Source organism: Mytilus edulis, chromosome 7 (assembly GCF_963676685.1).
Source record: "Mytilus edulis chromosome 7, xbMytEdul2.2, whole genome shotgun sequence".
Taxonomy (NCBI): domain Eukaryota; kingdom Metazoa; phylum Mollusca; class Bivalvia; order Mytilida; family Mytilidae; genus Mytilus; species Mytilus edulis.
Genome location: NC_092350.1, coordinates 71620942 through 71637742, shown reverse-complemented (window position 1 = coordinate 71637742; position 16801 = coordinate 71620942). Strand labels below are relative to the sequence as shown.

The 16801-nt window shown below is 32.1% G+C and overlaps 1 protein-coding gene across 1 annotated transcript; it reads right to left on the bottom strand.

Moving 5' to 3' along the window:
- Positions 1-236: 236 nt before the first annotated feature.
- Positions 237-14093, bottom strand: LOC139482134 (egg peptide speract receptor-like). The gene is made up of 12 exons (XM_071265821.1): positions 13949-14093; positions 12140-12351; positions 10810-10963; positions 9591-9805; positions 8116-8266; positions 5739-5926; positions 5269-5410; positions 3705-3928; positions 2622-2763; positions 1842-2023; positions 1015-1174; positions 237-583 (listed from the first exon to the last, which is right to left on the bottom strand). The coding sequence occupies exons 2-12, from the start codon at positions 12264-12266 to the stop codon at positions 361-363; spliced, it is 1908 nt and encodes a 635-aa protein (XP_071121922.1). The 5' UTR covers positions 12267-12351; positions 13949-14093; the 3' UTR covers positions 237-360.
- Positions 14094-16801: the final 2708 nt, after the last annotated feature.

Sequence of the window (16801 nt, the reverse complement as noted above, 5' to 3'; positions counted from 1 at the left end):
GAGTATGATATATAACATTGTAAACTCATCTTGCTGTTTATTCATAAGAGGTTATAATGTTCGATAACAAATGTGGATAGAAAATATGATCAGACGCTTAAATGTACATATCAGATCAATTTTTAAACTTTTCCAAGTACTGTGGATTCATTTATTTTTGTTGGTATCAATTTTCGTGGATTGCTGAAAACTTGCATATTCGTGGATATTTGATTTCGTGGTTTTGACAATCTCTGTATATTACGCCTATTGTAAATATGTATTTCGTTGAATACTTGATTCCGAGGTTAACCCATACCCACGAAACCCACGAAAATTGGTATCCAACGAATAATAATGAATCCACAGTATGTTAAATCTTTATTTGCTGCATTTTACACCACCACGATATGTCCTATGCATTACTGCTTCGTTGCAATCACCTGGTGCCCATGGAGATAACCTATAATCCTTGAAACCAAGACGTCCATAGAAACAATCTCCCAGATGTGAAGCTCCTCTAGGACAATACACTTGTTGTATGTTATTTGCCGTTGCTGGACCTTCTCGAGAATCAAAGGGTATGTGTATTGCGGTTCCATTGCTACAAAAAGAAAATTGTTTTGTTTAGGATTTACCAAAAAAATAGTTGTATTGTCCATGTTGAAGGGACAGTTGGAAAAGTATTTGTTAAGCATTACTCGTTCGCTTTGTGAACCTTAACATATATTTTCACGAAATGGCAAAGGACAAGTACATTTCCATAACTTTGTTTCACTGATTTTTGTGACTTTGGATTTTGAGAGAAATGCATCTTTCTTTTAAGATAATATTACAATAAGCGTATGTCAAAATAATTCCAAATTCCATACAAAACAAGTTCAAAAGTGCGAATTAAAGAAATAAAAAAAATCGCCGATTTGAATGATATTCTATGACACTTGAACATTTTAGTAGTTATTTGACTATAACATGCGTAATCATAAGGTAACAACATACATCTTTCATTTTGAAATACGTAATAATACTTTCTACCTTTTGTTTAGCATACGACAGACAGTGGTTGCCGTTACGTCATCCCATAGGGAATTGCCATGGAAATCAGACCATTGAGAAGAGCATATTTGCCAGTTTTCTCCCTGTCTATAAACGATAACCTTTCCATCACCCTCTAAAGAAACTGTCATCTGAAGCTCTACAAAAACGTTATATTAGTTCTTTGTGCTGGAAAGTCTAAAAAGAAGCAGATGATACCAATCGGATGATCAGTCACATTAGTAAAAAATAATAAATGACAATCCCCCCTCAACAAAAGTCAAATCCCTTTTGCTACTTTTGCAAATAAAATCTGTTTAAACTAAACAAAAAACGCCTGAAAAGAAAAACCACAAACCAATACACTGAAAACTAAGACTAAGATGGACCTATTTAAAAATCGGATGTACGATATAAGGTGTTACGGGAAAAAACACATATCCTGCCCCACATGTAGTGCCCGTCCTGTTATTATTGTAAGTACAAAACGGGTCAAAAGTCTATTATCGGTAGATTGTATTCGAGAGAGAAAGAAAAAAGAACAGGGTTGTGAATGGGACAATTTGAACATATCTCATGTATCTGTCGTCATTAAAAAGCTGAATGCACTTCACAGTTTTACTTGGGTAGAGACATGTACCGCCATATTTAGTCCAAATAGTGAGTAAACAAAGACATATTTCGGATAAGGTAAATACAATTCTACCGCCCAGAATTTTATGATTCCAATCTTACCCAGTATACGATATTTTGTCGACAAAACCAGCAAAAAATGGTTATGTATATGCGTTTAATCAAAAACAAAAACAACATAAATACGAACATACCAGGATCGCGTTCTTCATAGCACTTAATAAACACTGATACGCTTCTTTCGAATGGCGAAAACGGCTGTGTTTTAATCGAATTGCATTGTCCTACATTCTTTTCTTTTCCGTTGCATTTTAGAATTAACCAAAAAGGACTTTTTTTATAAATTGATTGTTTACTGTTTTTTTCTCCTTCATGTCTGTAATATAAAATAAATGTTTTGCAAATGGATTCACTTCAACTTCGTACTTTATTTGGCCTTTTAAACAGTTTTTGATTCGAGCGTCACTGATGAGTCTTTTACGCGTCTGGCGTAAATATGAAATTTCAATCCTGGTATCTATGATGAGTTTATTTATTTACAGGAAACATCAATTGACAAGATGTCAAACATTTGTAGTAATATATAACATATATTCGGCATAGTTCTTTATCATACCTCCCTTTGTTTATGTTGTGTTTGGTGAAATTCATTTTACACAATCTTAGAAGCATGCAATGTATAAACAGCATATTTCGGTCAAAATTGTATTGAACAGTGGCTAGCCGTTCCAATTTACGTTTCTTTCTAAAACATATATTTTATTGTTTATGTCCCCCTTTGTGCTTTTGCTTAGAAATAATAAAGCCGAAACACGTTGAATATAAATGATCCCACAAGTTATTACATTCATCCGCTGCAGTATTGAACATGTATAAAGATATTTATTTAGCTAAGTTTGTTGCCACATTGATTAGTTAATCCTATTTTTTTTTGCAATCGTCTTATTCACACACCGTGTATATAACCTAAATACCTAAATCCAAGCTGCCTACACACAACAGCTACATTTTTTGTTGAAAAGTCATCAGAGTGTACTGTTGTCCATGTGTTATCATATTTCACAAGAAGCTGACCTCCATTGGCCGAATTTCCTCCAAATAACTGTACATCATATTCTACAATTAAACACATTAAAAGTTAACATGTTCAATAAAGCTCATTCATATTGAAATAAAGACAAGATTGTTATGACATTATTTGTCTGTTTTGTAATATATGGGATAACAGAATGTATGTTTAGAGCCTGCGAAACGATTGCATTGATTTTTTTTTATTAAAGGGTTGCGAATGTTTTATAAAAGTAATGTCTATTCGAGATGCACGTATTATAAAAATCCTTCGCAATTAAGCACAGACAATATGTTGTCTGTTCTTTTTAGGGAATATAATAAAATATCAGTAATCAAGAAACCAAATTACTATCAACATTTTTTGCAGCATTTCCATTCACAGACAACTGTCGATAGGTAATACCCTTACACATTAAGAGAGAGGTTTTTCTCGCGTAGAGAAAGATTGGTGATGGGGTTGCATAAGTCCGGCAATATTATTACGATTCGAAAAAAATATATTTTCAAAATATAAGACAGGGTTGACGGAACAAATCGTTCATATTCATGGTACAAAGTCATACGAAATAATTCAAAGTAATGTTTCGAAATATTTCACCTAATATGTACTGTATATATCAGCAATGTATAGAATTGTCAGAATATTTACTGATTAGAACTGAATTAACTGCAAGCAAACTATCTGATAAACACTAATTGACAACAAGAAAATATCTAAACAATTCTTAACGATTGTAGGCAATTCAGATAATGACCGTTTAAGACTATACTTATTGTACGAGCGATATTACATACAATATACGTAGCATCCAGTTTTGTATTTTGATTAGGGACTTTCCTTTTTTAAATTTTCCTCGGAGTTCAGTAATTTTTTTTTATTTTACTTTTCACCACTCGTCTTTCAAGATGTTCAATAATGAGCAAAACTTCGATAAATTCATAAATACATCGAAAATAATTAAAACTTAAAAAAAAACTTTTATTACCTGGAAAAGGTTTTGACCTACACTTTAGTCTTAAATCTCGCTTATGCGAGTCGCAAATTATTCTATTATCTTTGTAACTCCATTCTCGTTCTGAACACTGATCGAGATCTACAGAATTCCATGGACATTCTATGTTTTTTAGAATTGTTGGTGCGATATCTTTCCTATTATCATTCTGTCCGTCTCTTCCTTCATCCACATCAATGATAATATGTCCACCATGACTGGTTTAAAAAAGAAAATAAGAAAAAAGAAATAATGAAAAAAGTAAAAAGTAAAAAGAGAATAAAAAAAAATTGAATTAACTGTCAGTATTGCTGCTATCACATGCCCTATTTTCAAAATTTACTTTTCATTTTTTGTGCATATGTTAAATTTAAGGTATGTTTCTGTGTAGTTCTAATAAGGTTCTTTACTGAAAGTTGATATTCCATAACTTTGGCTATTATATGTCATGCCTTTATTTACGAGATACCCCTTTCCGGGTCTACGTATTTTGACAGCTTAAGTAAAGGTATTTCATGTCATTTTCATCATATAAACGACTTCTTTTACATTGCCCCTTCACGAAAAGATAGTTCTAAGGCAACTATCAGTTGTCAAATAAGCCATTGTTTTCATTATGAATGTGTTAAATGTACAATACAATTTTTAGTTTCATTGCATTTCAAGCAGCTCATTATTTTGTATACAGATGTAATATAGTTCCCTTACTTACCATGCTGTCATTGTTTTGCTATATTAGAATTAATATGGTAGATACTGTATTTCAATTCAAGACTATACAAACAAGTAAGCATTCGATTGTATAGAAACAGTTTTGAAAAATCAAATGTTTAATTTCAATTCGTACCTTTTAAAACAATGGATGAACACATAATGATGCTATACAAAAACGTTCGATACTAAACGACAATAAACAGAATATCCGGAATTGAGAAATTTTTAATAATTTGAAACCAGTCTGTTATGCTTTTATCTGACTTATATATATCTATATTAGAATATAAACAACATGAATATAATACTCGATATAACTGATAAAGGAAATAAGAATAAATTAAATGACAACAACCTGATCAAAGAGCAAATAACTACCGAAGGTCAATGGGTTTTCAACACAGCGAGAAAATCAGTTGGCTTCTGACAAAAAAACTATTCTCTTTCAGTGAAAATCGACGTCATTCTAAACTACAAATCATCTAAATGAATTAAAAAAAATTTACAAAGGCCAGATGCTACTGACTTTGGGCAGGTGCAAATATGTGTTGGGGTAATACCTGTTTTTTTTCAGATATAAACCCTGCTACTATATCTCTAGCCAATATAGAATAAAGAAACACATCAAAGATCGGTTTAAAAGAAGTATGTGTCCGATGTCAGAATGAGTAACATATGAAACTAAGCGAAATGACAATACTACATTTATAACTTAACAGATGACTACTCGCAGTTACTGATGTGCCAGCACCAGACCTCAATCTGTCGTTGAACAAAAATCGATAACTAGAATAAAAGGCTATTATATAAAGTATCATTTAGTAGTTAACTATATTCTACTTACATAAAACCTAATTGATGACAGAACATCGATGCCTCAGAGGTCCCCATATAGGCTCCACAAACATATCCCCAGTATCCGTCTTTAAAGTACTCAAGTATCTCTCTTCTCCATCCTGCTTGTAATCTAAACCTTACTTCTGGTACTGAAATAAATTAAAAACAATGACCAATCACTATATTTCGTTGATATTTATAACTATTGTACGAGCAGAAAATTGAAACAAACCAAATATTAGTATCGTCGGAAATCACTTGAAGTGTGCACAGAGGTATTGATTTCACAAGTTAAATTGCCATACATTTTAACGTGCTTGAACTATAACCAATTTTATCATTATCGAAAAAAATATTATGCATACATTTTATTTGATATATTCCTTATTATGCTTATCAAATTATCATTTTTGATTGGGTTTCCCTAAACTCAAAAAATCATACCACAATCTGAATCACAGAATTTAATCTAAACACCTTCAATCGGTTCTGTCCGGCATTTAACCACTGCTGGTCCTATACCAAGGGCAATTTTGTCCTCCTCACTTGTCCAATCAAACTCACAATCCTTTAAATTATTGGCAAGTAAAGGACATTCGATATAGTCTATCCATAGTGGTCCCTGTCCGGGAATGAACTTATCATATATCGGCAATCCGCCATACCTAGATAATAGATGATTTAAATTAAACGATACTTGACAATGCTTGAAAAACAAAAAAGAGTTGTATGCAAACGCGTTTCCCAAGTCGACAATTATAAGCTTTGATTTTTAATTTCTACCGACAGAGAAATTGGCTGCAGTCTAATAGTTCTGACCTGAATTATATACAGCATAATTGCACGAGAATACATGACACACTGTGGAACTAAATGATAAGTCGAAAAGTAAAGGCATTTCCTGACCAAAGAAGCACATGCATGTAAATATCATATCTAGCTTAGTGGTGAACACAGTGCAGGTGTAATGACACAAATGTCAAGAAATGAGGTGTTTGAATCAAACTGAGGAAAGCGGCAATTTATTAGTTATACCATGTCGTGGCAGTGTCTCTGACGATGTAAAACTAGCAAATCTTCATTCATTTTGGCATGATGGATTTCCTTAACGTTGACATAGACGATGACTTAAATTTTGAAGTTTACAAATGAAGATGCAATTTTAATAATATTTCTTTTCGAAATACTTAGTATACATGATATTCATTTCATTTAATCATAATGACTACGAACGATCTCTCTCCCCTGCAAGTGTAATCTATTAAATTGCTTTCAAAATTAGAAGTTTAAACTTTTTGATTTCATTGTTATTGAGATACATTAAATTTAACTATAGAAAGTTCATGTTTGATTTCAATGTTAATTGCTACCTTAGTTTGCTATTAAAAAGGATTGAAATGTGCATTGTTATTAAATGCAATATCAGTATTTAGTTCAAATATAATCTTAAATCAATCCTAATTCTATCTTATTCATTCTAATGTGACGTCATTTTTAAATTTTTTGATGATCTGTTTTACAAATTCAAATGACGTCATTTTTTTGTCATCTTTTACAGTTTCAAATATGACGTCACTTGGCGTTGAGGTTTAAACTTATTCGAATGTGCCTACTTTTTGTGTTGCAAATGTCTGGATATGTAATGTATTTCAGTTGTTTCCTGTAATTAGTTAATACTTCAGTTTTATCATGTACATCTTTTGTATAGTCATTTTATAAAATTTACTGTTTGCAAAAGTATAAATTATTCTAAATAATAGGGATGTTCTGGTAACTAACAGAAAACCCTTGCCGTTTTTGGCACAACATTTTTTTCTCTTTTGGTCCTCGATGCTGTTCAACTTTGTACTTGTTTCGGCTTTCAAACTTTTGTATCTGGGCGTCACTAGTAGGTCTTTTGTGGACGAAATGCACTTCTGGCGTATTACAATTTTGAACTTGTTGCCTTTTGTTTGCTGTTGTTCGTGTGAGTCTTTGTCAATTGTGTTCTCCAATTTATTTATATTGTAGTCCTTTGGTGTTGTGTTGTCATTTTCATGTTATATTTTACATTGCCATAAAAGTGTGAGGTTTGGCATGCCACAAAACCAGGTTCAACCCATCATTTTTTCCTTTAAAATGTCCTGTACCAAGTCAGGAATATGGCCATTGTTATATTATAGTTCGTTTCTGTGTGTGTGTTTCATTTTAACGTTGCGTTTGTTTTCTCTTATTTTTTAGTGTAAATTCACATTGCGATAAGACGTGTCACGGTACTTGTCTATCCCAAATTCATGTATTTGGTTTTGATGTTATATTTATTATTCTCGTGGGATTTTGTCTGATGCTCGGTCCGTTTCTGCGTATGTTACATTTTAGTTTTATGTCGTTGTTCTCCTCTTATATTTAATGCGTTTCCCTCGGTTTTAGTTTGTAACCCCGATTTAGTTTTTTGTCCATGCATTTATAAGTTTTGAACAGCGGTATACTACTGTTGCCTTTATTTAATGTAAAACTGTCTAGATTAGCTTTTTCTTTATGTGCTTTATTCATACAACGCTGAGTGTAATCAAAAAGATACTATTTTGTGATATCGCTGATCACATGCATATACCTACAGTGATTTGGTAAAAAAAACCTAAGCCACAATAAGAGAAAGCAACATATATTTCCGCATTTTTTTTTAGAGAGTTTCCAATGTGTTGCATTGTTTATTCAGTAGCTTTGATTTGTTCATAATTTGACAATAACAAAACAATATCAGAATGTGAACAGTAAAAGAACAAATGAAACAAGGCTTCTTACAATTCCGAAAATGCATATTCAAAACAGTTGTTGTTATTAAATACAATTTCTATATTTTTTAAATACTTACTGATACCCCATCATTTTACAGAACACATTTGCTCCTGGATAACCAAACCAATAATCATTGATAATCCCCCAAGTATTGTTATGCAAAATTTCGACTCGTCCTTCGTGTTCTTTGTTTAACCCTGCTAGTCGCATTCGCTCTCCTGAATTACCTAAAATAAAATATGATCGAATGGATAAAGCGATTACTGTTTTGCTTTGCTTTCTAATTATAAACAAGTAAACACGAATGTCTAATCTTAACCCGGAATTCATTAATTCATTGAAACTTTGCTAAAACATTATATATTTCTCGTCGTCAAAACTTTACTTTACCATTAACTTTAATAAGTTTATAGGTTGCATTTTTGTAAATATTGACAATGCATTTTCCCATAGGAACTTCCTTTACGGCTAAAACTGTACCACTTTTACCATGAAGTTTTGAAAATAATCATATCCTAGAATGGAAAGTTCATATGCACTTTTTTTTTTTTTTCAAAGGTCAAAATAAAAGGCTGTGCGGCATATTTCTAATGTTTATCTGCCCCGAACTTCTATGAGTTTAAACTCACAATTAACTTCTTAACCACCACTACCTCGACTGTATGGTTACCACAGGTTTCAGTATAAATGATATTCACATGTATATTTACTGATAACATTCCCAAGTTATGTCTCTATGAGATACAACCTACAGATCCGAACTGGGAACCAGTATGTAAACAAAATTTATTATCTATGAATATTCTAAATCTCTCCAAAAGATGCGTGGTTTAAGAAATAGCTGTTTTTATAAAAATGCATCCTATAGAAACACTTCAATTCCGCAATCATATGTTTTAACTTACACAACTTAAAATTTCTCCGGAAAGTTAGCCTTTACTAAAAAAATTCTGAAACAAAAAAAATGACGCTAAACAATATACGGAATAGTATGTCTGATGTTCTTCTGATTTCAAAATAGGAATATATCTTATTTATTTATTTGATAATGAATCTTGATCTTATAAACGTAATTACAAACTTTAAAATACACAGCTGTCAATTAAGAGAAACGTTATTCTTTGTAAATGCAATATCACCAAATAAGTGGTCGTCTTTTCGCAAATGTTTATGTGAGGGAAATATTCTTTAAACTAATTTACTAGTTTTAATCAAACTATTGAAAACCTAGCCCAAAAAAACAAAAAGAAAAACGCTCAGAGATCGCGATATTAAATCTTCGCGAACATTACACATCTTCACCAGTGTAGAGATGGCCGATCTCTCAACGTGATAGTATTTGTTGTTGACATGTTATATTGACATATATCTACTACTATTGAATTGATAATGGTATGTTGTGATTTCGGTAGCTTTTAGTTGTAAAATGTAAAACTCAATGATATTTTCATCTGTTTAGATTATATTGTTCTTAAATAAATGTATACATTCCTTCATTTTGTGCTATTCAAATTGATTTTCACTATTTTGAAAAGTTGTTTTTCCACTTACTAATTTCTGCATATGTCCAACATCTTATAGACAAAATATTCCACCTATCCCATCCAAACGACGAACGTTCAGTCCACTCAATATCACTACACTCATTTAAATGCGATGCATCTTCGGGACATGAAAAGTTTTGCAAAATGTCGGTTGAAATATCAAGACGAGCAAAATGAGAACTTTGAAGAACATCTACAGTTTTATAACTCTGACCACCATACCTTCAACAAGAAGTATTAAAAGATTTGAACACACATGTTTTAGAAGTTTACGGACGCCATAACGAGTTGGTTGACCGTTATGGAAAAACTGTTTCACAAATGATATCGGATATATTCCTTACGTCGTAACTACAATACCCTTCCTTCCCATGAATATGACCTACCGAATTAGACTATTTACCGGATTTGTTATAACATATGCAACACGACGGGTGCCACATGTGGAGCAGGATCTGCTTACCCTCCTGGACCACCAAATACAACCCCTAGTTTTTGGTGTGGTTCATGTTGCTTATTCTTTAACTTTCTATGTTATGTCTTGTGTACTACTGTTTGTTTGTCTTTTTCATTTTAAGCCATGGCGTCGTCAGTTTATTTTCGATTTATGAGTTTGACTGTCCCTCTGGTATATTTATTCCCTCTTTTAAAAATCCTAATAGTAAATGTATTTACTTTTTGTCTATATGTGCTTCAAATTCAACTGTCCATATTTATTACGTCATTTTATTATAAGATAGTGATGTTATTATGTTTGTGTATTCGACGCTGCATTGCGAATTTGGGATCTATTCTAGAACGGATTTTAACAGCGTGTTTATTCACAATATAGCCTGACAGTTAAACCTTAAGAAACGAATAACAAAGTCAGTATCAGGGGTTGCAGTCATAATCTTTGTTCAGTGCTTGGAGCACAAAAATAATGCTCGAAGCATAAAATCCAGCATTGTGATTGGTTGATTTTGGATTTTAAGTACAAAAATCAGACTCGAAAGTTTTATGACTTTAATGCCAGGTTACCATAGTTACAAGAAGACTCGCAATATTAAGGAGTTAGTATTGAGTACTCCAGGGGAGAATATGTAGGTTATTAAGCATCTTGTTTTTTTTATCTATGAGGTAATCATCATATATGTAGTGTAGTAAAATTTTGAAAAGAAAATGCCCTTGTTTATACAAATTGCGACCATATTATGTTGTTCACATGATTGATAAAGTGTACATACTTGAAACCAAGTGTTTTGCAAAGAGCATGGACTTCGGACTGTCCGATTCCTAAAACAAATCCCCAGTGGTCATTTAGGAACACTTCTACGACACCTTCTCTTAAATTCTGGACATCCTTTCCTGGTATCATCAGACGAACGGGTACATCTGGAACTGAATTCAAGATATATAAAGTTTAAATAAAACTTACTGGTTATCCTTCTTTGTACATTCTGAAAAACATAAAAAGAGTCCATAATATCATGAATATATATAATTGTAGATGTTTGCAATTCATCTCTTAGTGCACACAATTAAGATAAGGTTGAAAGATATATGCAAATTATGATACCTGTTAATATATTAAATAAAAATACTGCATTAGACAATATATGACAACATTTTGAAAGCATGTTATTAAACACATGCTAATGACTATGTATGAACAATACTTTAACAGGGTCAATGCTTGGAGAGGCTTTATTTTCCTAGGGTATCACCAGCCCGGAAGAAGGCACTTATATATTGACATGAACTATCATTAATATCGTCATAATCATAATTTAGTTGTTTACAAATATTTAAATATTTAAAATACTCAGGCTCTTCTACCTCAGAGTTAGAATTACTCATCATTATTTGGCAACAGTTTTTGGAAGTTTTGTTCCTCAATACTATTCAACTTAGTACTTTATATGGTCCTTTTATCTTTTTTTTATTCGAACGTCACTGGTGCGTCTTTTATAGACGGTCATTAAAGATATTCATAATAAATTTATTCAATTTAGAGAATGTTTTCATGTTATGCTGTTGGCATGGAATGCTAGCTGTAACAAAAGTTAAAAACTGTTTAATATAGAGACGTAGCTGGATAAGTCCTTTTCATTTATCTCTTTTGTATCTTCTTCAATTTTCAGTCATATTCAGGTGATAAACATTTACCAAAAAAACATATTAAGGTGGTACCTAACACTACAGGGAGATAACTCTGTAAAATCAGCTAAACGTTTTAATTAAGTTGTGTTATTAAGGGAATATTAAGCTTCTCAATGATCAAAAAAAGTGTTTGTCAAACTGTTATATAACCAGTGTAATTTTTCTGATAAAACGGTTGGTTCAATTTTTTTTTTAAATTGTATTTTTTTGTGAAAGGGTCAAAGTAGATACTTTGTCAAAATTTTATGAAAATTAAACCAGCCAAATTAATTTTAGTTAAAGTGTTGGGTACCACCTTAAAGAACTTACAATCTTGTACAAATAATTATATGTTGATTTACAGAGCAATCGCATGGCCATAAATATAGATTACATACTTTCTGATAATCCTAAAATATAACATGTATAACTTACTTTTAACAGGTTCAAGCCTACAAGTTACTCCAACTACATGTGACAGATAACATTTAGATAGTTTCTTCATGTTACATTGTCCAATATCGGTAACATTTTGTAAACAACTTATTCCATTTATACACATTGGATTTTTCTTTTTCTTGTGCCTCCAATAATTGAAACGAAATATACCTTCCTCCTCATATGTTATTCGTGGTACACCTCCATATCTGCCAAAGAAAGAAAGGTGTCAGCTTTCAAACTTCTTTTGTTTGCAACAAGCATGCATTTAACGCTTTAAATGTAAAAAGCTATTGTAAGGAATATATCTTACATCATAGCATATCTGTCCTAATGTTAACACAAAAAAATCATTAAAAACGAAAGCACAACAAAACATATATGTTTGGGAATTTGTTTTGTTTTTCTTGTCCAGTTTGGTTTTGCTGTATGAACGCTTCATTATCTTATTTTAGCTTTTAACTTCTTTGAAATGAAAAGAAAATGGTGGAACACGTACATTTACATTGATAAGGTATGACGGAACTGGAAGCATCGTGGTAGAAAAAAAACTTAAACAAATGAAAAGGCTAACAGCAGTTTATATAAAAATACACACAAGATTAAGAGTTGCAAAACACAAACCCACAACACATCTTGCTACACCTTGTCTCTTTTAAAAGAGCACAAAATGAAGCAATGATCATGATGATCTGAGGTGCTACAAGAAGAGAAAGAAAATTCTGGTCAAGAAGTGGCACCACCGGATGAACTTAGTTCGTTTATAAGTCATTCTGTAATGTTACATAGAGGGAAAGATGACTGCATGGTGGAATCTCCCAATGGAACATTGCCATGGTTATCTGTAACACAGATGTTTAATTACAATTGACCTCTTCTGCGTGATAGTGAGGGTAACACATTTGAAGATGCCCCAGTTAGAATAACTCCCTATTTTTACCATTTGGTATAAATCATCAGAAGCGTAATATCATTAGTAGGATTGTGTATTCGACGTCAAGTGTGACCTAAAGCAAAAATGCGTTGCCAGATGAATGGTGTGGATGCAACAGAAATTGTGATTGTGTATGATCAAATATGATATAAACATTATAGAGTGTCTTCAAGTATGATGTAGAATAACAAAAAATGGTCAAAAATAATATAAACATAATTGATTATGGTCAAGATGGTTATAAACATGCTTGATTATGGTCAAGATTTATATAAACATGATAGATTATGGTCAAGATTGTTATAAACATGATAGATTATGGTCAAGATTGTTATTAACATGAAAGAGTATGGTAAAAAAAAGTCATTCATGGAAAAGCTTCGATGGAAAATGAACACGACTTTCAAATATCTATTTATGGAAATATAAATAGATATGCATCATTACCGTGTTTATATAATAGAAACCCCTGCTTCACCATTTGGAACAAATTGTTTAACAACCTCTTCCCATGAAAGTATAAAAATGTAATGATAGCAATTTAAATCTCTAAAACAGAATGTTGTCAAGCTTAAATTATCTCCTCTATCGTAAATAAATGTGGATTTATAGATGTACATCAAAGTCGTAGACATATTTAAATGTTATTCATGGTCATCAAATTGATGTTTATGTTTGAACATACACCATATATATATGCGATCTGGAACTTGAATAACATACTAATAAGTGCACATTTTTGGTTGAGGAGCCCGAATTCCAGGTGCGTGATTCTCTCGGGTTCTCTATGGGGTATTGTCTCATTGACACTTTAACATGGTCTATCTCAATTTTATTAAAAAATTAGTTAGTTGTAATAAATGTACACATACGGATATCCAAGAGACCGGCACACAATAGAGGCCTTTACGGTACTGAAATCATAGTAATAAAAATAGGTCCATTTGTTCTTATGGCGAATTTGAACGATTCCTTCACCTGCTTGTGTATACGATTCCAGTCTAATCGGAGTCAATTGAGTTTCTGAAATAGATATGACTGCTATTTAGTAGTTGTCCAGGATATATAATCATTAAGTAGTATATAAATATTTCAACGGGATTCGTTGTGTGTATATACGTATTGATCTATTAGTTTTTGGTTGTTTGTTAAGGTGATACTAATTTAAAATTTCAAGCCTTTATAAGTTGATTAAAAATACAAAAAAATAAGTAAGCAATGATCGTGGTTGTTAAATTTGATGTCTGCTCTTTTGTACTTCTTTGTTAAAGATTTGAGAGCCGTGGCGTAGTGGTTAGTGCATCGGACTACTAACATAAGGGTTCCTGGTTCGATTCCCGTTTGGAATGAAAATTTCAGGAACTCAATTTTCGGCTCTCCCTAGACACCATTTGCGAGTATGGTCTTGAGGAAACGATGATAGTCCGTCGGAAGGGGACGATAAATGGCTGACCCGTGTTAAGAGAGAGCCATATCTCTTGCACGTTAAAGACACCCTTGTAGATTTCGAAAAAGAGTAGGTTAATGCCGCTACAAGGCAGCACTCGCACCCGCAAAGTGGAAAGGGATTAATATAAGTTGTAAAACTTGTTTCCCAATCCACTCTAAATAAATATGTTTAAACTAAAGATTTGTGTTTTATTCTGATTTGGATTGTGATACGGTCATGACTGCTTTATCCATTTTTAAAAGTTTTACCTTTTGTGTCTATTTTGTTTTCGTATCGTTGTAAATATAATGACATCTGATGCAACTGTCATACAAGTGAGAGGTGGTTTGCCCTATAAAACCAGCTTTTATCCACAATTTTCTACATTTTAATATGCCTTTACTTAGTTAGGAATATGAGTATTGTTATCCATTCGTTTGATATGTTTTATCATTTCATTTTGCCATTTGATTATGGACTTTCCGCTTTGAATTTTTCTTGGAGTTAAGTATTTTTGTAATTTCACGTTTAAGTTAAGGAACCATTTATACCGCAATATGCTTTATTACTGTTAAATACAATTCAATATTGAACGTTTGAGCTGCAGTGACTTAAGGATGTAAATCTTCCACTCGTAATATCTGACTAATAATTACACATATAACGTATCACTAAAGCATGACTGTGTGGTTGATAGATATAATCCATTAAAAATATTAATTGTCCAGATGTTCTGATAAAAAAATAGAAATAAAACAAAAGTCCCAAACAAAATTTGAATTACCAATGCCTAAAATGAATCATGGGAAATAGGATAGACACTCAAACCAGAAGATTTAAGTTCGCCATGTTGCCTTGGTCAAATGTGGCTAATATATTTATTGTGGTTAACCAAGTCGTGACAATATTTGTTAGCTCGTTTGGCAATGGCTTCTTTGTCATCAGTATACGGAAAAATCATATTCTAAAAGACAACGAAGCTCTAAACTAAGTAACATATATTTATACCGTATTGAAATATTGTAAGAGCAGTGTTATTGCTTTTGAACTGTAAAGACCACACAACTAAAGCTGTAGTTTTGTTGTAAAGTAACATCTCGGTAGGACCCCGTTGCCTTAATTGATAATTAAATAAAGCATATATATCTTCATATTGTATAATGATGACAGAAGATGTGCAATTTCGTTAAGGTTTATTATCTCCCGTCTAAATGCATTTGACATTCTCACAAAATTTCCTAGCAGTATAACATTCTCTCAATGCACTCCAAATCATCACAACATTTCACAATTGGCAGTTAACAATCTCTTACCGCATAAAAATTCTCTGAACAGTTCAATGCCATTTAAACCATCTCTCTGTACATACCAAAGCCTCTCAACGTTTAATTGGCAGTCAAATAAATCTCCTAACTCATCCAAAATCCTCTCAACATTTCATTGCCAGTCAAACAATATTCAGGCTTCTAAATCTCTCGACTCATATCAAAGCCTCTCAATGTTTCATTGCCAGTCAACAAATCTCTAAACGCGACACATATTCTTTCAACATATTATTGTCACAATAGTATTTTAATATTTCTATTTACTGTAACATGTATTTTATGGTGTTGAAAATATTTATTTAATTTTAGAATCTTTTATATCAAGACCTGTGGTTTATTATGTTTCTCGTTTTTCCGTTTTTATATAGTCAAATACATATATATATATATAAAAAACACAGAAACACTTATGAATCACATTACAAACGATTACTACTGACCATCTGATTCCTGACCTAGGACAGTTGCAAACAATTGTAGCGGGATTTAACGTTCTCCATTATCTGAATCAATAGTGAATCATCACATCATAGAAAGACACATATTAGAATATCAATTGGAATGGATTAGTCCAATAAAAAACATATTTGTATTTTTGATTTGTACTAGAGGTGAAGTCGATCTTTTGTCGCACAAAAAGGACATTAAAAATCTCAGAGATACTATAAAGATTTACCTTTACCTTATTGTCTACAAGGTATTAGAGTCCTAATTTGACGTGTTGTGAACCAATTATATACTAGAAATTTTAAAGCTGATCCAATATCACATTTTTCAAATGGTTTAAGGTCTACTTTTAAAATATAAACGTTCTTTGCATCCGATCAAATAATGGTTTACAGAATATAAAAAGACATACCTCGAAATGAGGTTCTGCATCACTGCGTACTTTACATCTCAGGACGACTTTATTATTTTCTCCTATTCCAAAATTACTCATAGAGGGCCAAATAAACTCTAACCCCGTTACG

Excerpts from the sequence above, each read along its gene's own strand:
- LOC139482134 (XM_071265821.1), bottom strand. The coding sequence starts at position 12,266 with ATGTGTATAAATGGAATAAGTTGTTTACAAAATGTTACCGATATTGGA. Across the intron at positions 9,806-10,809 it reads TGCAAAACACTTGGTTTCAA|GTATGGTGGTCAGAGTTATA; the intron begins GTATGTACACTT and ends TTCTTGTTGAAG. Across the intron at positions 3,929-5,268 it reads TGTCATCAATTAGGTTTTAT|TCATGGTGGACATATTATCA; the intron begins GTAAGTAGAATA and ends TTTTTAAACCAG.